The sequence below is a fragment of the Zootoca vivipara genome, chromosome 7 (assembly GCF_963506605.1).
Source record: "Zootoca vivipara chromosome 7, rZooViv1.1, whole genome shotgun sequence".
Taxonomy (NCBI): Eukaryota; Metazoa; Chordata; class Lepidosauria; order Squamata; family Lacertidae; genus Zootoca; species Zootoca vivipara.
The window spans coordinates 14957607-14980883 of NC_083282.1; the positions used below are offsets into that span (position 1 = coordinate 14957607).

General features: G+C 44.0%; 1 protein-coding gene across 1 annotated transcript in view; it reads right to left on the reverse strand.

Moving 5' to 3' along the window:
- Positions 1-18482, reverse strand: part of LOC132592481 (complement factor H-like) — a 55092-nt gene extending 36610 nt beyond the window's left edge. The window contains exons 1-10 of the mRNA XM_060277449.1: positions 18316-18482; positions 16949-17119; positions 15842-16030; positions 14838-15020; positions 13937-14149; positions 13149-13322; positions 6928-7110; positions 6632-6808; positions 4426-4602; positions 1669-1851 (exon numbers count right to left, since the gene is read on the reverse strand). Coding sequence (XP_060133432.1) covers positions 1669-1851; positions 4426-4602; positions 6632-6808; positions 6928-7110; positions 13149-13322; positions 13937-14149; positions 14838-15020; positions 15842-16030; positions 16949-17119; positions 18316-18379 — 1714 coding nt within the window. The 5' untranslated portion in view covers positions 18380-18482. The remainder of the gene's footprint in view (positions 1-1668; positions 1852-4425; positions 4603-6631; positions 6809-6927; positions 7111-13148; positions 13323-13936; positions 14150-14837; positions 15021-15841; positions 16031-16948; positions 17120-18315) is intronic.
- Positions 18483-23277: the final 4795 nt, after the last annotated feature.

The window sequence follows — 23277 nt, forward strand, 5'->3', positions numbered from 1 at the left end:
CCACTGACCATTCTCAAAAGAGCAACTCTAATTTGCCTGGCTGTGTACACAGATCCAGAAACTGAACTGGGGATGCAGAAATACAGAGGTGGAAGGGACTTGGAAATTGTTTCTAGTCCAACCCCTTGCAACAAAACAACAACAACAACAATTTATACCCCGCCCATCTGGCTGGGTTTCCCCAGCCACACTGGGTGGCTCCCAGCAGAATATTAAAACATGATTAAAAAGTCGCTTCCGCCGTAGAAGGAGGGGGGTTGGGGGCACCCCGAGGCATTCACATGCTGGGGGAATGGTTGCCATTTCCCCCCAGCCCAATTGGCCGACTCCCGGACGTGGTGCTCCCTTGACGCGTCTAATCCAGATGTTCCAAGGGGGCGTGGCTCTCTGATTTAAGCGAGCGCGGCTGGGAGTCTGCCTCTCTTTCTTTGACCCCTAGCCACTTCCCTGGTCGTGCCTGGGCTGCTGAGGCGAGCAAGCCAGGGGGGTGAAGAGTGAGATGACTCCCAGCCCTCACGCATACACACACGAGCGTGAGTGAGGGAGAAGAGAGTGCTCTGGTGTCATCCTCGGTGCCCTCTGCAGCCTCTTTCTTGCCGCCGCTGATGCCCAGGGTGAGTTCCTAGTTGATCTGCATCGCAGGGCTCACCCAACGGTGGTTAACACTTCACAGACCGCCAGCAGAGCGAATTGGAGTCGGATATAGACGGTTAGATCCAATGCCTAAGCCAATACCTCTCTACATCCATAATCAATGAAGTTGTGGCCTTTTTACACCCATTAACCTTATGCAATGTGTCCTGCAACTTTATTTATTCCAGGAAGGATCGGGGTATCGCCACACAACATCAAACATTAAAAACTTCCCTAAAAAGGACTGCCTTCAGATGTCTTCTAAAAGTCAGATAGTTGTTTATTTCCTTGGCATCTGGTGGGATGCAGTCTGGTGACTGGGAGTGGCAAACAGCCTTCTCGGTAGTGGGGCCCACCCTGTGGAATGCCCTCCCATCAGAGGTCAAGGAAATAAACAACTATCTGACTTTTAGAAGATATCTGAAGGCAGCCTAGTTTAGGGAAGTTTTAAATGTTTGATATTTTATCATGTTTTTAATATTCTGTTGGAAGCTGCCCAGAGTGGTTGGGGAAACCCAGTCAGATGGGCAGCATACAAATAAATTATTATCATTATCATTATCATTAGATAAATTGGAACTCATGACTCAGTTCTTGCCAGAGGCTTTTGTTTTCAGATTAGAATGGTGCTTAAGGCAAGTTGCAAGTTGCAATGAGCAGTGGATCCAAAAAATCACAGAACTGTACATTGGGAAGGGATGCTAAGATGCTAAACCGACAAGTGTCACAAACCCTGCACCTTTTCAAGGACAGGGTGGGCACGGCTTTTAGAGTGACAAGCAGCTGGAGTCCTGAGAGTGGGAAAGCAAGTGGGCCTTCATTCTTGTGAGCTGCCTAGGTGAGGTAAAGACATCCAAAGTTTGGTGGGTGGTTCACTTTGCCTTATGGGAATGCTATCTGTAGTTCCTGGGAGGAGCTGGGATGGAACAATGCCAACTGACATCACACTGGTGCCACTAAGTCACAGGCTTTTGAACTTATTGAATATCCTTCAATAGAACAGAAAAAGCAAAGATTTAGAGAAATTTCCTGTACCTATGCATGTTGGTGTATCTGTCCAATGCCCATTCACACATCGTACATCTTGATTTCCTTGCATATTGTAGAGAGCTTGGCACTTATACTGTACAATTGCCCCTGGCATATATTCCGAAGTTGCCATGCCCAGAAAGTCTCCATTTTCAATAGGAGGTGGAGGACCACATTTCCCTGCAGCATCTGTGGTGATGCATTGAAACAGAAGAAGGAATCTATTACATGGCACTTATTAGGATTACACATAGGGCTGTGCACACAAGCATTTCTATTATTCAGCGTCTACAACAGGAAAAAAGAAAAATACCATGCAACGATTTAATTTTAAAAGGAATAAAAGTTTTAATATACGTTTCATTGAGCTGTTATTAACCTTATCTGCTTGGCGAAATAATCAGTGAACAAATTGTCTTTCTAAGGTCTCTTCAAGTGTGGCTGACATTCCATCAGCACCTCCTTAGTTGGTCAAGAGTAGACCTATCAATAAAACAACTAGAACCTATTTTGACATGGAAGGGAGCTCATTGGGAGGAGGAGGAGGCGGCAGTCCTCTGAATTTTGCTCAGCTCTTCACTATCAAAATTTATCATATTCTGCTGTTTTTGAAAATCTCTGTCAATATGTTGCAAGTGTCTATTTGTAAAAATTGATGTTGCAGAAGCATAGAAGTTTATAAAATGCTGGTGCCTGAATATCTTGTGCATCCATAAACACCTGTGTTAGTTTTCTCCTTTCTGCCTCTGATGCTTGGAACTCCTGCCCCAAACATTCAACTTGGGGGTAGCCAGTGTGATGCTATCTAGATGCTGCTGGACCACAACTCCAATCAGTCCCAGAATGGTCAATGGTCAGGGGAGTTGCAGTCCATCAACATCTTGAAGCACTAAGTTTGCTGTAGTTGAATGGGGGCAATTCCACTGGTTCTAAAGCCGCCTTTCCCATGAAGTGTTTGGCTTCCTGCTTAGCAATGTCTGAAGTGGGATGGGATGAGGCAGGGTGCACCCCATCATTTTGGGCAGACATATTTGAATATGAGCTAATCATCTCTCTCTTTCTTGCCTTGTCCCCCTCCAGATTTTGTCTACACGTGGGTTTCCCAAAGCCATCCTGCTAAGTACTGTGCAAAGTACAGTAGATGAACCTTTAGTCTCATCCAGTACTGTGTGTTTATGTTCCTACTTCTCCAATCTACTAAAGTTCAGTTTGTAAGCTCTTTCAGGAATGGACCTGTTCTTATTTTTCTGCATTGTCCCCCCTCCACCCCCACTCTTATGCTTTAAGGCACCTTATGCATTGATGGTGTAAAAAACTATAATATTATTCTTACTTATGAGATTATAAGGGTTAGCCAAATGGTGGAACAAATGTCTAAATGATCCACAACACAACTCTCACTACCTCAAATGGCAGACTTCAAGATACACAGTCAGCTCTCAGTCATCTAGAGCTGAGTAATCCAGCTCAACAATTGACTGAACAATTTCTTAGAGAACAAAAGGGCATGTCTTGAGAATGCATCAAGTACTATAAATTCTACTTGAAATTATTATAGAAAGATTGATATCTCAGTTCTTCTGTACTTTTGTACTTCAGTGTTCAAGGGACACTGGCTACTAGTGCTGGAAAAGACAAAAATACTTATAGTCTATCCTTTGCTATGATCAGAGTCATCTGGGAGGGGGACTGGAATCAGATTGGCATAGACAGTCTAGATCAACATGTGTCACAAACAGATGATTACATTGCAAATAGCTCAAATTGATTTAAATAAGCATTGCAAGCTACCTTGCGCTGTGGAAGACCAATTTGGTCTGCATGGATTTCTTCTCAATCACAGTCGTGATGATCCGTCAATGAAGGAAAATTACCACCCCCAACTCCTGAGTGATCCCATAGGAATCTCCATCAGGCCCATTCTAGATTAAGATTATTGGTTTTCCCATAGTATACACTTCAATCTTGACTACCTCTGGTATATTCCTCATAGCCCGGAAATTAAAGGTAAAGGTAAAGGGACCCCTGACCATTAGGTTCAGTTGTGACCGACTCTCAGGTTGCGACGCTCATCTCATGTTATTAGCTGAGGGAGCTGGCGTACAGCTTCCAGGTCATGTGGCCAGCATGACAAAGCCGTTTCTGGCGAACCAGAGCAGCACACAGAAACGCCGTTTACCTTCCCACTTGGAGCGGTACCTATTTATCTACTTGCACTTTGATGTGCTTTCGAACTGCTAGGTTGACAGGAGCAGGGACTGAGCAACGGGAGCTCACCCCATTGCAGGGATTCGAACCGCCGACCTTCTGATCAGCAAGCCCTAGACTCTGTGGTTTAACCCACAGCGCCACCTGCGTCTCTTTAGCCCAGAAATTAGAAGAAGGTAAATTCTAAATGTCAGTCCAAGACTATGCAAGAATCCGCACAGTGCAAAATTTAACACACAACTCTGTTTTTAAAAGGAAGGATGTTATATTCCTCTCTTTTAGAATACAGTTGTACCTCTGGTTACGAACTTAATTCGTTCCGGAGGTCCATTCTTAACCTGAAACTGTTCTTAACCTGAAGTACCACTTTAGGTAATGGGGCCTCCCGCTGCTGCCACGCCGCTGCCGCATGATTTCTGTTCTCATTCTGAGGTAAAGTTCAAAAACCCAAGGTAATATTTCTGGGTTAGCAGAGTCTGTAACTTGAAGTGTCTGTAACCCGAGGTGTCTGTAACCCGAGTTACCACTGTATTAAAAAAATTGGACATCAAATACCTATGCATCTTGGTGATTCTGTCCATTCTTTGTTCACACACTTTACTGTAAACGCTCCAAAAAGGCTGTATCCTTGGTGGCAGCGATAGCGGACTTTCTCAAGAGGCAAGTACCTTTGCTTGAGATCAGTCATAACCTGACCATTAGAAATCCGAGGTGGGGGAGGGCATGTTACATCTGCAATGATAGAGAAAACTTCTTCATTCCTTGAAAATACATTTTGTTTCCACAAAACAGCACCTACCAGTTTGTTCCAACATTCTGAGACTGGACAAAAGTTGTCGTGTGAGAGGATACTGTCCTAACTGTGAGAATTTCTGGTCCCCATCCCCATCAAGGGTATAGGCTCCTATCTACCCAGCTGTAACACGGACTTAGGAAAGAGCCCTGTTTGACTCAGAGTAAACCTGCATAGGAGGAAGCTGAGGAAAGAGCACATGCTGATGGAGTTGCAACCTCAAGCCATGAGCCTGCTATTTGCAACCCCAGAACTGTCATTCTTAGTCAGGCATCCCCAAACTTCGGCCCTCCAGATGTTTTGGACTACAATTCCCATCTTCCCCGACCACTGGTCCTGTTAGCTAGGGAGTTGTAGCCCAAAACCTCTGGAGGGCTGCAGTTTGGGGATGCCTGTTCTTAGTTATAAAAGTTAGAGGTCAAAGTATGTGCTTTTTGTTGTATATTCAGTTGTCTGTGTTTGCCTGAGCTTGAATCTGGACAAAGGATTCTGAGTCCCTGTGTTCTGATTTGATAAATGATATCCAGTCACAGAACATTTCAGGATTTGGGCCTCTGCCATTGGCCCTTAAATTCTGAGTCATGATTCGCAGCTTGGAAGTTTAGACAGCCAATCATGTTGGGAGTGGGAGTGGCCCAGGCCTTCAGAAATGAATATAAGTTATCAAGTTCCGTTAGTTCAATAAAAGTTCTTGCTGTTATCACTGTGTCTTGCCTCGTGGGAACCCACCTACACTATACTTTTGTAAATGAGTCCAGGAAGAAAAGTCCCTGAAAATGGCAGCTGTATCAGATCATTTAAGGGTAAGTTAAGGTGCATATGGCAACTCCTCTTCCTTGCTCCCTGGAACACAAAAAGCACTGAAGTCCACATGCTTTACAGGCACATAGGAAATTGCCTTATGTAGTCAGACCACTGGCCCACCTAGCTCAATTTTATCTATGTCAGGGATCCTGTGCCCTCCAGATGTTGTTGGACTACATCTCCCATTATCCCCAGCCAGTAAGGTTGATGGTCAGAGATGATGGGAAGTACAACAACATCTGGGGGGGCACAGGTTCCCCATCCCTGGTCCATATGGACTGGTAGATGCTCTCCGGGAGTTCAGGCAGTGGTTTGTCCTAGCCTCCACCTGGAGATGCCAGGGATTGAACGTGGCGCTTTGCGCATACAAAACCAGTCTTCGATCCCTGCTAGTATGTTGCAATATTGAAATTCTCTTATACAATTCAAGTCTTCTTTGAGCCCAAAATGCACAGTCTGAGAGGCAGTTTCCATGCTGTGTTGATGCCCTTCCCCACCCAAGGCTAACTGGAAAGAGGCATGTCTTAACACTAGGAGATCACTCTATCACGCAGTATTTCCCAGTGGCAGAGGCAGAATTGCCAGCCTTCAGACGGCGAACACGGAAAACAGGGACTCACACAGGTGGATACCGTAGTTCTCTTGGTGAGGACTTTAAAAATAAACTTCTTTGGCTGTAACAATAAAAGCATGCCTCCAGTTTTAACCATCAGACATCAGACATTTTGTTATCTCTTTCCAGTTTCTTCCACTTCCTTTTTCACATTTATGTTTGGCACACAGAAGACAGATTATGATCCCAGTATACATGAAGGAGTGTCTCTACCCCCATCATTCAGCCCGGAGACTGAGGTCCAGCTCCAAGGGCCTTCTGGTGGTTCCCTCACTGCGAGAAGCAAAGTTACAGAGAACCAGGCAGAGGGCCTTGTAGGTAGTGGCACCCACCCTGTGGAATGCCCTCCCACCAGATGTCAAAGAAATAACCAACTATCTGACTTTTAGAAGACATCTGAAGGCAACCCTGTTTAGGGAAGTTTTTTATGCTTGATGTTTTATTCTGTTTTCAACCTGTTGGGAGCCGCCCGGAGTAGCTGGGGAAACCCAGCCAGATAGGCGGGATATAAATAAATTATTATTATTATTATTAGAAATGCCAGGTCTTACCTACACATGTCAGTGGTTCTGACCACTCTTTATTTTGACATGTTACAGAAGCCGATCCAGATATTTCAAAACCTTCATGGCACTGATACTGCACCTTGTGGTCAGGCAGATAAGCCTCTGCTGTCCCCTCCACAATTTCAGCACCAGCAACTGCAGGGGGTTCTCCGCAGGTTGCATCTAAATGGGGATATGAAATAAACAAATAAGGTTTTCCTCAACAAATTGTGCTTTCTGCATAATGGAGACCCATCGTTCTTTTTTTAAAAAAAAAAAAGATTTAGAGAAATTTCCTGTACCTTTGCATGTTGGTGTATCTGTCCAATGCCCGTTGACACATTGTACATCTTGATTTCCTTGCATATTGTAGAGAGCTTGGCATTTATATCGTACTTTTGCCCCTGGCATATACTCCATCTGCGTAGTGCCCAGAAAGACTGCATTTTCAACAGGAGGTGGAGGACCACATCTTCTCTTAACAGCTATGGTGATGTATTGAAACAGAAAAAGACTATATTCCACAGCTCAGCAATGGCCAGAGGATTGGAGAAGATCAGTCTACATCCCAATTCCAAAAAAGGGCAGTGCCAAAGAATGCTCCAACTACCGCACAATTGCGCTCATTTCACATGCTAGCAAGGTTATGCTTAAAATTCTACAAGGCAGGCTTAGGCAGTATGTGGACCGAGAACTCCCAGAAGTGCAAGCTGGATTTCGAAAGGGCAGAGGAACCAGAGACCAAATAGCAAACATGCGCTGGATTATGGAGAAAGCTAGAGAGTTCCAGAAAAATGTTTACTTCTGTTTCATTGACTATGCAAAAGCCTTTGACTGTGTCGACCACAGCAAACTATGGCAAGTTCGTAAAGAAATGGGAGTGCCTGATCACCTCATCTGTCTCCTGAGAAATCTCTATGTGGGACAAGAAGCTACAGTTAGAACTGGATATGGAACAACTGATTGGTTCAAAATTGGGAAAGGAGTACGACAAGGTTGTATATTGTCTCCCTGCTTATTTAACTTATATGCAGAATTCATCATGCGAAAGGCTGGACTAGATTAATCCCAAAACGGAATTAAGATTGCCGGAAGAAATATCAACAACCTCAGATATGCAGATGACACAACCTTGATGGCAGAAAGTGAGGAGGAATTAAATAACCTTTTAATGAGGGTGAAAGAGGAGAGCGCAAAATATGGTCTGAAGCTCAACATCAAAAAAACCAAGATCATGGCCACTGGTCCCATAACCTCCTGGCAAATAGAAGGGGAAGAAATGGAGGCAGTGAGAGATTTTACTTTCTTAGGCTCCTTGATCACTGCAGATGGTGATAGCAGTCACGAAATTAAAAGACGCCTGCTTCTTGGGAGAAAAGCAATGACAAACCTAGACAGCATCTTAAAAAGCAGAGACATCACCTTGCCGACAAAGGTCCGTATAGTTAAAGCTATGGTTTTCCCAGTAGTGATGTATGGAAGTGAGAGCTGGACCATAAAGAAGGCTGATCGCCGAAGAATTGATGCTTTTGAATTATGGTGCTGGAGGAGACTCTTGAGAGTCCCATGGACTGCAAGAAGATCAAACCTATCCATTCTTAGGGAAATCAGCCCTGAGTGCTCACTGGAAGGACAGATCATGAAGTTGAGGCTCCAGTACCGTGTTTCTCATATTTTAAGGCATCCCTACAAAATAAGGCATGGCAGGATTTTCCTGAGGTGGAAAAATATAAGGCATACCTCGAAAATAAGCCGTACCGGGTGGTGGAAGAAGGTCTGTGGCAAAGAAGGGTTGCTGCTGCCGCGTTAACCCCCGAGACCTGGCTGCAGCCTCAGCGCGCAGCGCGTGCAGCCCCAGAACCCGGCTGTAGCCTTTGCGCACGGACACCCGGGACCCGGCTGCAGCCTCAGCGCGCAGCGCGCGCAGCCCCAGTACCCGGCTGCAGCCTCTGCCTGCCGCGCGTGCAGCCCCAGGGCCCGGCTGCAGCCTCTGCCTGCCGCGCGCGCAGCCCCAGGACCCGGCTGCAGCCTCTGCCTGCCGCGCGCGCAGCCCCAGGACCCGGCTGCAGCCTCTGCCTGCCGCGCGCGCAGCCCCAGGACCCGGCTGCAGCCTCTGCCTGCCGCGCGCGCAGCCCCAGGACCCGGCTGCAGCCTCTGCCTGCCGCGCGCGCAGCCCCAGGACCCGGCTGCAGCCTCTGCCTGCCGCGCGCGCAGCCCCAGGACCCGGCTGCAGCCTCTGCCTGCCGCGCGCGCAGCCCCAGGACCCGGCTGCAGCCTCTGCCTGCCGCGCGCGAAGACCCGGTGGGAGCAGGTCTGTCGTCTGCACAGATACCGGTACCGGTACTTATTTTTTAATTAAGACATCCCTTGAAAATAAGCCATGCTGTGTTTTTTTCAGGAAAAAATTAATATAAGACATGACTTATAATGTGAGAAACACGGTACTTTGGCCACCTCATGAGAAGAGAAGAATCCTTGGAAAAGACCCTGATGTTGGGAAAGATTGAGGGCACTAGGAGAAGGGGACGACAGAGGACGAGATGGTTGGACAGTGTTCTCGAAGCTACGAACATGAGTTTGACCAAACTGCGGGAGGCAGTGGAAGACAGGAGTGCCTGGTGTGCTATGGTCCATGGGGTCACGAAGAGTCGGACACGACTAAACGACTAAACCAGAACAACAACATATTACACAGCACCTATTGGGATTACGCATATACAGCTGTTTTTGAGGCCAGAGAGGGGAGCAAAGAAGGAGCTGCTCCCCACCACTATCACTTACAACCATGTTAACACCACCATCTTGCCAAGGAACCTCCATATCTAGAAATGATGCTGGCAGTAAGATTCTTCATCTAACAAGTTACAATTTTCAAGGTTTTTATGATAGAGTTCCGAGCGAGCTTCCAAAGAGAACCCCTGGGGAAAATTATGTTTGTGCCATGGACCCACTTCTTCCTGGGTTGGTAAGGGAGGTACAGTATGATGGGACACGCTGCTTGGGGTGACAGCTCAGATGCAGATACAATAAAAGAGTATCCAATAGCATCAGGAAGGCTGCATTAGATGTATCTGAGATATTGATCAGAAACAGGGGCGTATGAAGGGGGGCAGGGGTGGGGGTGGCACGCCCCGGGTGCCACCCTGGGGGGTTACAAGATGGCCAGCTGCCTCCCCCCTCCCAGTTGTAGAGTGGCCGAGAGTGTGCACGCGACGTCCTGACGGGTACAGGCACCGCACACGTGGCATCTGTATGGGTGCCGCGCATGCGCGCCCTGCCCCACCCCAGGTGCCAGAGAGGATTTCTCTGCCACTGATCAGAATTTCTCTTTTCTCCAAACATAGGGGTGGGAATACTGGAGCTAGAGACCCTGCAAAGATTTGGAATTGATCTTAAAGAACTGATCCTTCTCCGAAAGTGAAGCCTCAGTCAGAGAGAGGCAAAATTCCTTTGTTCTAGTGTTGTGTAAAATTTGAATCGGAACAATGTACTTTCGTTTCCCGAATCCGGAGATACAAAGTTTTTAAAGTATTTGAACTGATAGAGTTATAATACAGTCACTTAGAAGTTTTCTTTTGGATTTGGCTAAACTTGCTTAAAGCATGGTTTATGGATTATAGTAATGGCATATGTTTAAATAATGGACTGTTTTAGTGAAGTTGTTGAATCTTAGGACTTCGTGTTATGCAAAAAAAAAGCTCAGCTGTGACCTTCAAGTCAGAAAGGGAGAAATGGTCTGTTGTTTTTCTGGAGACTGTTTTAACTTTGTTTTATGAAATAAGACAGGAGGTTAGAGGAACCAGAGGATGGATGGACAATCACAATGTTAATTTGCAAGCTACAAAAGAAGAATTGGGGAAGGGGATGCCAAAGTGAGGAGAATTGAGAGCACAACTGTGAAAATGTATGAAGAAGGGAGAGATTTGGATTTGTAAAGAATCTAGCAAGAAGAAATGAATGCTAATGCCTTTTTGCAAATGAATGAGCTAGGATTGCAGAGGATTGCAGAGGTGACTGGGCTTTAAAGAGAACAACTGAGAGGCTCTGTAAACAAAGGAAGGGGGCCCTTTAGGGAGCTCCAGGAGAATGCTACGGTTTCACTGCAAATGATAGAGCAAGGAAGACAGATGATCCATAGTAATGTATTTGAGATTCAAAGTGAAAAGCTGAGGGACAATGCAAGCAAAGAAATGGGCTCCTTTTTCGAACTGCAGGAGGAAAAGATTGAATCTTGGGCTGTGGAAGCTTGCAGGTTGGAAGTGGGTTGAGCGCCCGAGTGCCATAGAAGATGGCCAAAAATTCCATCTGTCCGACACCCACAGGAAAATTTACGAGGCTGTGATGGGAGTAACAGCCTCCCGAAGTCTTCCTGGGGAGTATGGGAAGATGCAGTCTCATCTGTGGATTCCCACCACCTGCTTCGACTTCGGAAGAGGCTGGGTGCACTGGATGGAAAGCCCCCATGGAAGCCTGGATCTCCCGGACGCTGATTCTACGAGCGATTTGGGCTCCATGACTTAAGAGAGAAGTTAGATATGAGTCATGGACATGCTCCAGACAAAGGAAATTTATACTGCAAACTACAGCCACTGAGAAAACAAAAGACACAGAGGAATGTCTTCATCAGATTAAGAAGGTATGCAACAGAACAGAAAGAGGGAGGCTGAAACTCTATCATTGTGCTTTACTATTTACTTAACACAGCCGTTTTTAATATTTACAAAGCAAGCGAAATTGGAATGTCAGACTGTGTGAACTGGAAAATATATATAATCAAAGTTTGTAATTGGGGGGGGGGTGTTTGGAATGTGGTCAAAGTCTCCCTAAATTTATGGACATCAGAGAGAAGCAAGCTTGTTAGCGGTTGGAAACCTGTCAAGAAACTTCTGAGATATGACGCAGTTACAAAAAACAGCTTCCGCCATTTTAAGAGACAGAGCCGGCCGTAATAGCAGTCAAAGGGGGAGGGAGCCATAAATAAGACATTAGATTTGCAGCGTTATAAGAGGATTAGACCTTTGTAGTCTGGAGCATAGGGAGTCGATAAATTTGTATAATTTGGCAGAAGATTTGGTTAAAATGTTTAATTGATATTTGTATAATTTATATAATTGGGAAATGGATTAGATATTTAAATTGGAAAATCTAATAAAAATGTTTATTTAAAAAAAGAAAATAAAAAATGTTATTTTATTTTTTTCTAAATTGATATACCCAGATTTGGATATGGAATGGTGGGATATTGAGATTGAATTTTCTTTTTGGGTGTCATAATTGATGTGAATATTATTTGTTAAGAAGTGATTTTTTTGGAGCTTGCTGAAGCTGGCTGGGAGATTCTGCGGTCAGGATGAGGGGTTGGTGAGTGGTAGAAATTTTAAATATTGGTGAAAAGTATTGTTATAAGTATTAAAAACAAAAAACCCTAGGGAAGTAAAAAAAATAGGTTCTTGGTGTTAAAGTAGAATTTATGTTTTAATTTTGTTAAGATGTTTTAAGATTAAATATGCTAGGTTAAATTTTATGGAGTATTGTGTTCAATAGAATTTATTTTTATGGAGTACATAATGCAGGATTCTGGAGTCACAACCTAAGGCACATTCTCAGATTAAGCAGTGCAGTGGCTATACCTGTTTATTTTTGCCACTGCACCACATAAATTTACAGTGCAGCCCATAATACAAACCATGTCCTTTTGCTGCTTTGCATTACAGGGGCAAAGCCAGTAAAGTTTGATAAGGGAGAATATTTTGACCAATCTCTTTTTCATGGAAGCTTATCTGTCCTGACTAAGGATGGTGGAAAATTTTTCAATAATTGAACTTTAATGTGAATTCTGTGGTGTTCACATTTCTAGTTATGTATGCACCCAAATAGTTTAATTCAGTATGGCAAAGTTTAATTTTGAGAAAAGAAGCCAGACCAGTTTGAATTTTTGGAAGAACATTCTTTCTGAGTTTCTGAGTCAATGTGGAAGTGCTTCCTCCCAGAGGCAAAGAGATGGAAAACAAATGGTGGTGGTGGTGGTCGTTTTATTATTTATATCCTCCCCAGCCACTCTGGGTGGCTTACAGCATATAAAAATTGTACAAAGCTGTAATAGACAGGTGACTGCAATTATTGATCTCAGTTATATGTGTTGGGGTGGGGGCTCATCCACACTTCTGCATGTGCTGTGCTTAGAAAGCACAAGTCCTGGCAGTTTCCCACTTGACTCACACTTTCTAAGCATGGGTCCAAGGAGTTTTCCCATTGCCCCACTCCTTTCCAAGGGAAAACCCACTCTTTAGTGATAGATCAGAACAAATGGCAATCTGGGGGAAACCCAGATTCCTGTTAGCTCCAACTGAGCACTAAAGAGCAGTTTCTTTCCAGGAGAGTGGCAGAAGCAGCAGAACAAGGGGAGGTGTGGATAAGCCAGTCTGTATATACATGCGTACTGATGCAGACCACTAAAAAAACAGCAACAATAATGTACATCAACCCTTCAATAATTGTGCTAAGACATGCAGATTCCACTTACCGCTGCACTGTGGTAGAGGTGACCATCCATTCCTTGTGCATTCTGCAAAATTATGTCCATCAGCTAGATGAAATCCACTGTCACACTGAATTTGAATTAGATCCTCACCATGATAGATATTTCTTTGAGGTCTAAAAGTGCCATTAGCCACCTTTGGAGGGTTACATGCAATTTCTATTTAAGAAAACAACAAAGTAAACATGTGACATGGAAACAGAAAAACAAGTGGCAAAACCACTTATATGAGAGGCTCTGCACACTCTCTGTATATGAAGGGTTGTTGTTGTTGTTGTTGTTGTTGTTGTTATTTTAAGACAATCTATTTACCTAGTAGTATCAGGGCAAAAAAGACAAATCCTACAATCTAAATTTCAATAGGGGCACAGGATAGAAAGAAGAAAGGCAAGCAATGACACAAGGAAGTCACTGGAGAGGAAAAGGTATAAGAAAATGCACCTATTATTTGGTCATTGTTTCAATGAGCGATGAGGGGTGTGGAGTTCATGCAAAGGTTTCACTGAAGACATGAGTTCTGAAGAAGTTGGAAAGACAATTCCTGGTCATCATACATGCTAATATTAATTTCAGGGGTTGAGTTATGAAGCCCACATAACCATTGCAGGGCTACAGAACATCACATTTTCAGAATCGGGGGGGGGGGGTTAGAAAGAACAAACTAAGGGAGCAAACATAACACAAAACAGCCCAATGAGAACTTGGTGTATTCTTTAACAAGTGATTATTGAGATTCTTCTTGTTATTTTAAAAATAATGCCATATAGAATTACCTTCGCATTCAGGATACACAATTGCTTCTCCATTGCACCGGATTACAAAAGCAGATGGGGAATAATTTGCTGCAGGAGCATGCCCTGGTTTACAGGCAAGCTCAACAGAAGTACCACGTTGTACATAAAAGTTTTGAAAATGATGCTTATCTGATTGCCCGACCAACTCAACTTTCTTGCTTTCCATTTCACCCAATGAGATTGCACAGGGCTCTGTAACGAGAAAGAAAATAGATTCTGTCAATGAAGACAACCAGAGGAAGATTGTATATACATCAGTCTTGGGAATGCAAGTCAATTTTTTTGGACATTCCAGTGCATTTGAAAAAAGCAAAAAATAATCTCTCTCTCTCTCTCTCTCTCTCTCTCTCTCTCTCTCTCTCTCAGCAAACAACATTTCCAGAAGTAATAATCATTAAATCATGTGAGAACCTGTGGCCTGCAGGCAGAATCTGGTCTGCCTAGCTATTGCAAGTAGGCCTGGGCAAGTAAAACTCTTCCTCTGCTTCTGGAAAGGTGCCTCTTTACAGTATCATTGCTAAGATGTCTTACTGGTCCGGAAACAGCACTAAGACCTCCCACCACTGGTACTACACTTTGAATTGTGCTTGGAAAATTTGTTCCAGCAACTAATTTTCATAGTATTAGTACCTATATTTTACAGAATGGGGACTGAAGCTGAGAGGATACTGGCATGCTAAATGTAATGCCTTGAAGCAAGATATGAACTAGGATTCTCCCTCTCCATAGCTCATATGCTTCATGGTGGTGCTTTACTAAGGAGAAACAATTATATGAACCTTTCCCAAATATATCACATATAAAAGAAATTAATGAAGCAACCCTATATGCATGCCAGAAGCTGAAATTTCTATCAAAACAGGAAAGAAATAGTTCTTACCTAGACAAATGGGCACTTTTGTCCAGTTCCCATTGTTACAAAAAGTTCTGTTTTCTCCTTCCATGGCATAATATTTTTGGCATTTGAATTCTACTGAAGAGCCAGATGCATATTGCTTCTGTGATAAGGTGATAATGTCTCCATTCTCAATAGTGGGTGTGTGACTACAGTTTTTTCCCATTTCTAGTAAAAAATAAAGCGATAAGAACAATGACTTAGTACAGTTACCAAAGATCAAAAATGAAGGACTTTGAAATCCCTTTGTTCAAATCAGGCATGTTGAGCTAGAATATCTCTCTCTCTCTCTCTCTCTCTCTCTCTCTCTCTCTCGGGATATTTGAAGACAAGAAAAAGCCAATTCCAGCTCAGATGCAATAACATGGCATCTAACTAATGCAACCAAGGTATTCAGCTCCTGGCTGCAAACTGATTCCCTCAGAATACGAAGCTTTGAAGGAAGAATTTCAAGATGTGGTGTTGGCGTTCGTCTTCTCCACTAGTGGCAACACCGTGCACAGTGCCCTGACTCTGGCTGAGTTCTTGCAGACAGCACTGCTGCTTGTCTTCCTCACCCTGGGGGTGGAGAAGATGAGTGGTGATGTCTTGTGCAGCCCTCTGGCTCTCGTTGCGTTTGCAAGAGGGGGGGCATTTTGACAGCAGCGGAAATTAGGGGTGCAGCGCAGTGGGTGGGGTCAAGGGACTACACATTCCCTTTTCACCTCAGGTGGCAAAACTGGACACACCACCTCTGGTCCCAGATGGACATGCTTCTTGTGTGCAAGTGCCGTATGAATAAAAACTAGATTTCTAGCAGAATCAAGCCATGGTCCACTGGACAGAGAACAAGCACTGGGGCTATGCAGCACCTCATATAGTCTCTCTGAACATATGAGAAAGACACAGCTGGAAGCATTCGCTTTTGAACTGGAAAGTGAGGTAGTTATAGACCATTTGAACATTTAAATAACCATAGAGGGATTTTTCAATATGAACAGCATGTTTACCAGAGATACACGACGGCAAATCCATGTGCCCATTGATACACTTCCTGACTGAAGGAGCTGTAATGACATGTCCTTCCTTGCACAGGAACTGCAGCGTATGATTATGCTGAATCACTTGGGACCGTCTTCGCTTCCCAGGCAGGAGCAGGTCTTTTGCATCTAGCTGTTGTTTTGTGATACCACAAGGTGCTAAAAGAAAGAAAGGGAGAGGGAGGCAGGAATCATCACTGGGACTCATTTCTCCATGTGTCCTATTCCATTTGCCCTCTTTGTGCTGCAAGGTTCCCTCATATCTGTGGCTGTCTTTACGTGTTCAAAACAGGAGGAGGTAAACACATGAGGAAACACAACAAGGACAAACTTATTTGCTGCACCTACTCGGTCATTTGTTGTGGTTTCTGTCAACTTCCATTTAAGTATTGCAAAAACATTTGAATAAAAATGGTCTCTAACTTGCCACCCACTGAAATATATGGGGATGAATTTATAGCACCACCCTATAGATGCACTTCAGAAGTAACTCCCATTCAGTGCAATGGGCTTAATCATTGGGATGGGTTATATAGGATTACAGCCTGCATGTCATTGGATTGTGACCCTTCTTTTCTCACAGTCTTGAGAAAAGGAACAAGAGCTCAAAGACTCAAACTGGCCAAAAGTGACACCTTGATTCCATGCTGGAGGTACGTAGGATGTGAATCCAGATCCAGTTCAACTCTCAAACAATATGGCAACTCTGGCTATCGATGTTTGCACTAAATAACTCTGATCCAGAATGTGAATTCTCCAGTTTCCTCAAATTACAGCATTTTGCCATAACGCCCAATTATGCAAATCCATTGATCCATATTAGCAGAATTAAAGTAGCCATACAGTCTAGAGAAGAGGGATCTGTGATCCCTCAAATATTGTTGAATTATACCTCATATCATGATGGGAGTTGCTGTCCAACAACAGTCCAGCAGTTCCCAATTCTTGACAGAGTGTTTCAAGTCCTCAAATATGGAGAAAGCAACTTTGCATGCAGCTGAGTTTCCAGAGGCTATGTTGGACACCCCACATTTTGATTTAAAGTTTGCAATATTGAAAGTCAAGATGCCTCCTTACCCAAACACCTTGGTGCAGGTGTCCACTTTTGCCCATGACATTTTATCCATTCAGTGCCTTCTAAGACATAGCCAAGGTTGCACTTGTATTGTGTTCTGTCACCCTCCAGGTACCTGGCCTTCTCATCACTTATCATTTCCCCGAAATCAATGTCAGGTGGTTCTTCACAAACTGCAATTATATTTACCATCAATATCAACATTCTCCCATTTTCCTGAAAGCACAGTAAATGTCAGGGATGGTGTTGTGGAGGACTGCACTGAGGAGGACTGCACTGGGGAGCCTCCTCCTGTCCCCCACCCCCCGCTCCTGATCCTGAATCTTCCCAGGAGCAGGAGCACAGTATGGATTGGAAACAGTGGTTTGCAGAGGGGCATAGTTCAGAAGGCAGAAGCTGGGAAATACTGGATGGGGAACACCTAGGAGAAGAAACACTGGAAGGAGAGGGTTAACAGATTCACAGTCTCTAGACAGCATTCCTCCACCAAAGCTAGAAGGGCTGAGAAAGTCTCAGAACAGAAAGCACAGAAGGGACAAGCTCAGATTACGAGATGTAGAAGTGACATAGGTTCATATGGACCAAAGAGAGCGGGCTCTGTAATTGGGAGCACCGCTATTACTAGGAGATGGGTTTTTTGTTCTCTCGATGTGATTATTAAAGTTTCTAACTGGTAAGAAGATTATTTTTCTTTTGTTCTGCTTATCTACGGCCACGGGGGAGGAAGCCATTTCCTTGAAGCCTGACAGTAAATAACTAAAGCTGTACTTTGAAACCAAACACAAGTCAAATATTTCCCATTTTTTTAAAAAAATAAAAATAAATAAGTTGCTGCTATCATTTTAATGTTATTTTAACATTTAGGTGTTATTCTGTTGTAGCCTTATAGTTTTTTGAACTATTTATAACCGGTAAAACACATTTTGAAGGTTGAAACTCTGAAAGGCATGTTAAGAATGTGTTAAATAAATGCATCTTAAATCCAATATTTTTCAAAATAACCGTCTATATTGGTAATCTTCAAATATAAGCATTTATAAGGCTGAAATGCTCTACCATTTTAATAATAATAATAATAATAATAATAATAATAATAATAATAATAATATATTATTTGTACCCCACCCATCTGACTGGGTTTCCCCAGCCACTCTGGGCAGCTTCCAACAAAGAATAAAAATACATTAAAATGTCACACATTTAAAAAACTTCCCTAAACTGGGCTGCCTTCAGATGTCTTCTATATGTCAGGTTGTTGTTTATCTCTTTGACATCTGATGGGAGGGCACTTACAAGTTGGTATATTAATAAAATCATTACTGCTAAGTATACTATTGAGCTTTTCATACATTAAAAAGTGTGGACTCACCATTTTGTGAAGTACAGCATGTCCACAGAAGAAACGGAAGAACGGAGACCAGCCAGCTTTTCATAGCGCTGCTTGTTGCTCCGGGCCACAGAACACTCACTTTCTACAATTAATTTTTCTAATGACTGTCCTTGCAGAAATAATCACTGGTGGTTCATGACTCTGTGCCATGGGAGGAGGAAGGATTACTGGAATGGGGAACATGAACCTTTTAAACCAACAAAGTGTTTGCGAAAGATTTGCATTGGCACAGCACTTGGTGTAGTGATGGCAGCTAGGCAGAACAACAACAAACTTTCTTACCAAGTTGCAAACTTCTGAGAAATCCCTTTTAGCTGTCCTCTAACAGCAGTGTACACTACTAGGCAGGGTCAGCTCAGCCCCACCAGTGGCAGAGAAGCAGCACCAGCACTGAAACCAATTTTGGGTGAGATTGCATCCAATTCAGGTGAGACCTCACCTGAAATCAGCACGCTTTCACTTGAAATTGGCACCAATGGAGGCACGACTTCTCTGCCAGTGCCAGATGTTGCAGGGCACACAGTGGAGGCGGTGGAGGCAACAGGTTGTTCTAAAGGAATTATAATATAGTTAATTAAAGGTTGTGTTGAGCTTTATTCCATGAAAGAAGAAAGGCTTAATCTATCCCACTCATTTGAGTGGACTCAAAGCACAGAGTCCAAATAGTCACGTAGAAAAAACAAGTTCCTGCCAAGTAAATTCCCAGTAACAATGCGGATGTAATAAATTGCCATCTGTTTGCTTTAAAAAAAAAACTGGTTGTGAAATATTAAGAAATGCCACATTCTGAATGCTTATCAAAATAGGAAATATTACATTGTTTCACGATCCCAGTTTCATGGATTTTGCATTGTTCCTTTAGCTATTCACTTCCCTATTTCAAGGGGGGGCTAGTTCACGACAGCCCTCTTCCAATCATTTCAAATAATATATGTGATGACTGAAACTGTGTCAAGAGATATGTTGAAGACTTTCTTGTTTCAGTAGGCTTTGGGGAGCTGACTGCTTTTAATGAAGGGGCTGGTGCAGTGTGTGTGGTTTCTATATACTTTGTTTTCAAGCCAGCTCCTCACAGAGCACATCTTTGGGGAACTGGCTTAAGGCACCAGGCCCGTTGGCAGACTAACTCTGCATTACAAAGATGGCATGACAGATAGCAACAGAAACCCCACTGTATGGGAATCCCTTGTAATCAACCACAGTGCTTAAGAGACAAAGACAGTCAGATTGGGCATCCATAGCAGGGACCAGAGGAGGAATAACTGCCAGGTGGAGGAACGCAGAAATAAGAAATGCAGTGCTGTATCTGCCACAGCACAACTGGATGCCATCATCAGCCCCAGAAGCAACAAAACATGTCTCTCCCCATCGGTCTCTACAGCCCATAGCTGCCAAGTTATCCCTTTTTTACAGGGATTTTCCCTTATGCTGAATAGGCCTCCTCGCGAGAAAAGGGAAAACTTGGCAGCTATGCTACAGCCATAGCAGGTGCTGTAACTCTCCAACCATTTGACTTTACTCCCAAAAGTGCACTCCTCCATTGTCTCCCAAGACAGACAAATGCCAACAGATATATTGTTTTAATTCTATCATATTTTTTAATTACCCCCCCCCCCGAAGTTAGCAGTTGTGTTCTGTGTGTAAGCTGTCTTGAGTCCCTTCAGGGGAAAAGGTGGGGCAAAAATATAATACAATGATGATGATGAGCTTGGATTACTGTAATGTGCTCTACCTCGGGCTACTATTGAAGGTGACCCAGAAACTGCAACTAATCCAGAATGCGGCAGCTAGGCTGGTGACTGGGAGCGGCCGTCAAGACCACATAACACTGGTCCTGAAAGACCGACATTGGCTCCCAGTATGTTTCCAAGCACAATTCAAAGTGTTGGTGCTGACCTTTAAAGCCCTAAACGGCCTCAGCCCAGTATACCTGAAGGAGCGCCTCCACCCCCATCGTTCAGCCCAGACATTGAGGTCCAGTGCCGAGGATCTTCTGGCCGTTCCCTCACTGCGAGAAGCAAGGTTACAGGGAACCAGGCAGAGGCCTTCTAGGTAGTGGCATCTGCCCTGTGGAATGCCCTCCCATCAGATGTCAAGGAAATTAACAACTATCTGACTTTTAGAACAAAATAAAAAAAATCCTTCCAGTAGCACCTTAGAGACCAACTAAGTTTGTCATAGTATGAGCTTTCGTGTGCATGCACACTTCTTCAGATACAGTGGAACCTCGGTTTACAAACACCTCGGTTTATGAACTTTCGGTTTACGAACTATCCTAACCCGGAACTATCCTAACCCGGAACTATCCAATGTCGGTCTTTCAGGACCAAGTAACCAAAGTTAGTAGGGCAAAGGCAGGAGCGAAGGCCCTGCTGCTTTAGGGGGTGTTTTTCCTCGTCTAGAACGGATTAATCAACTTCCCATTACTTTCAATGGGAAAGTTCGCTTCGGTTTATGAACACTTCGGTTTATGAACAGACTTCTGGAACCAATTGTATTCGTAAACCCACTGAAACAGAAGTCACCAGACCCTATGTATAGTCATAGGGTGGGGAGGGGTATTACTCAAAAGGGTGGTGGGAATGGGTGATTGGCTGATAGGAGTGGTAAACCTGACTTTTAGAAGATATCTGACGGCTGCCCTGTTTAGGGAAATTGTTAATGTTTGATGTTTTATCATGTTTTTAATATTCTGTTGGGAACTGCCCAGAGTGACTGGGGAAACCCAACCAGATGAGTGGGGTATATATTATCGTTATCAGGAGGGGTGTATGCCCCATCCCCAAAGTCCATGTGTGCAACTGCCCACCTCTTTCCGCACTTTGAGCTGGAAAGCACAAATTATTGGCACCATCCTAATTTCTAAGGGGAATGTATTCCAGGGTTTGCGTGCCACCACCCAGGATGGTGCCCTGAGTACTCCTTAAAGGACCTTCAATGGCATGTGGCACCCCTGCCCTGACAAATCCATCCTTACTATGGGAAATCATCTATGTTCTGCTGGTCCCGATTGTGGAGACATTGCCGTTAAAGGCATAAGAACCCCATTTTCCACAGTTTTCCCCGTTTTCCTCTATCTGCCATGGGTCCCACAGGAGCTTCATGGAGGATCCTGAGGAGAAATGGCAGGAGTTTAGAGAGTTGGAGCTAGAGGGTCCTCGGGAGGATCCAAGCAGGTTGGTGGGATCACTGCCATAACCCCAAGAAGTGTCCATTCCCACTGAGGGGTTCAGGAGCCTGGGGGATAAAGATCAGGATATCAGGGAAGGGCTGAGCAGGTTGCCAAAGGAGCCTCTACAGCAGAGGACCCACCTCACTGAATGTCCCCTGCCACAGGGCTGCCTATGGCTCCACCTCCTCCTGTCAGTGAGGAACCTGCCCATTCTGCGGAGCCAACTGAGAGAAAGTCTGATGCCAAGCAAGGCTGTGGGTCACAGTTTGGTGCATTTTTCGTACTTCTGAGCCCGCCCACCCCCACTGCCCCCAATTAGTTTTTTACTTCCACCACAGCACAGCACTGCCTGCTGCTTTTTGAGCTATTTTAACCCAGACACCTCCTTACATCAATATTATGTCATCATATAAGTGTCATTCTGGTTTCATTCAAATTCTTGATGCGGACTTTCTTCGGAAATACTCTATCAGAAAGGAAAGAGGGTGTACCTTCACAGTGCAAGGACTCGTTGAGTGGTAGAATAAATATTATGCTTTGGACAGTGCTGCTTTTAGTCAGCAAATTACACATCCTCTTTCTTCCTTCTCAGCTCCAACTCCTCCTAGACAAAGGGCTTTTTTCTTTTTCTTTTGGGGTTTCCCCCTCCCAGCTCCCTTCCTCCATATACCCATTTCATTTCCTCATCCCTCTAATATTTGTTGTTCCTTTACCCCATCACCCAAGGAAACAAGCAGCTGCAGCCAGACTGGGAGAAGCAAGAAAACAAAACAAAGCAAAGGACTCATTGCTTTGCTACCAAGCTTATTTTACTTTTGAGAGGCAAAGGCTTCCAATTGTATGGGAATCAGATTTAGACCACCCAACTGAAGATCACAAATGGGATGGTATCTGGACCACTCTGCCACTCAAAACCACCTCGGCTTGCTTACAGGAGACCTTGTTCAAGATCCAATGCAATGGACACCAGTCAGGCTGGCAAAAATTAATCCCTTCCTTTTTATGTTGGAAGGGCTGTGGAAAGCTTGGTTCGTTAATTCATGTTTGATGGGAAGACCCTCATGTTAAAAACTTTTGGAATAGAGAAATTCTTCATTATATCCCCAGTTACTGGCCAACCCCTTTCTCCAAATCCTGCCTTTGCCCTACTAACTTTGGATGTAGACTTAGGCTCCCCCCTGTGCCACAACGAACTAGTAGGCTTCTTACTGACCGCAGCACGATTAGCGATAGCTTGGCAATGGAAGAACAAGACAGAAATACCCTTGAACATATGGAGAAATAATATCTGGGACACAGCAATGTCTGAGCGTCTCAACAGACACAGGAGGGCAATTAAAGGCATTACAAATAGAGACACCTTCCAAGGAATGTGGACCCCTTTCATTCACTATGTTAATGACCAAAATCAAGACCTTCTTATACCGACTGCTCAATATTCTCAGTGGAGAGGTTATGTTAAGTAATATGTTTGAATGCGTAAGTGTATGTCTAAGAGACAATGGATGAAACCAACATCATCAGATGTACTGCTGGATAAGTGTTTAGTGGTTATTGTATTCATATTTGTTTAAAAACCAATAAAAATGATGTGTTGTTGTTTTTTAAAAAGGAATGTGCAAAAATCAACAGTAACAGGCAAGCACAGTGGCTTAAGGGAGGAATAATTAGTCAACATGTTTGCTTTCTCCCCCCTCAAATTAACCTCTTCTATAAGTTCTCGGTTTATTGTGTAAAGAGGCTTTGTGGTGTCATGTGTTTACTTGCTT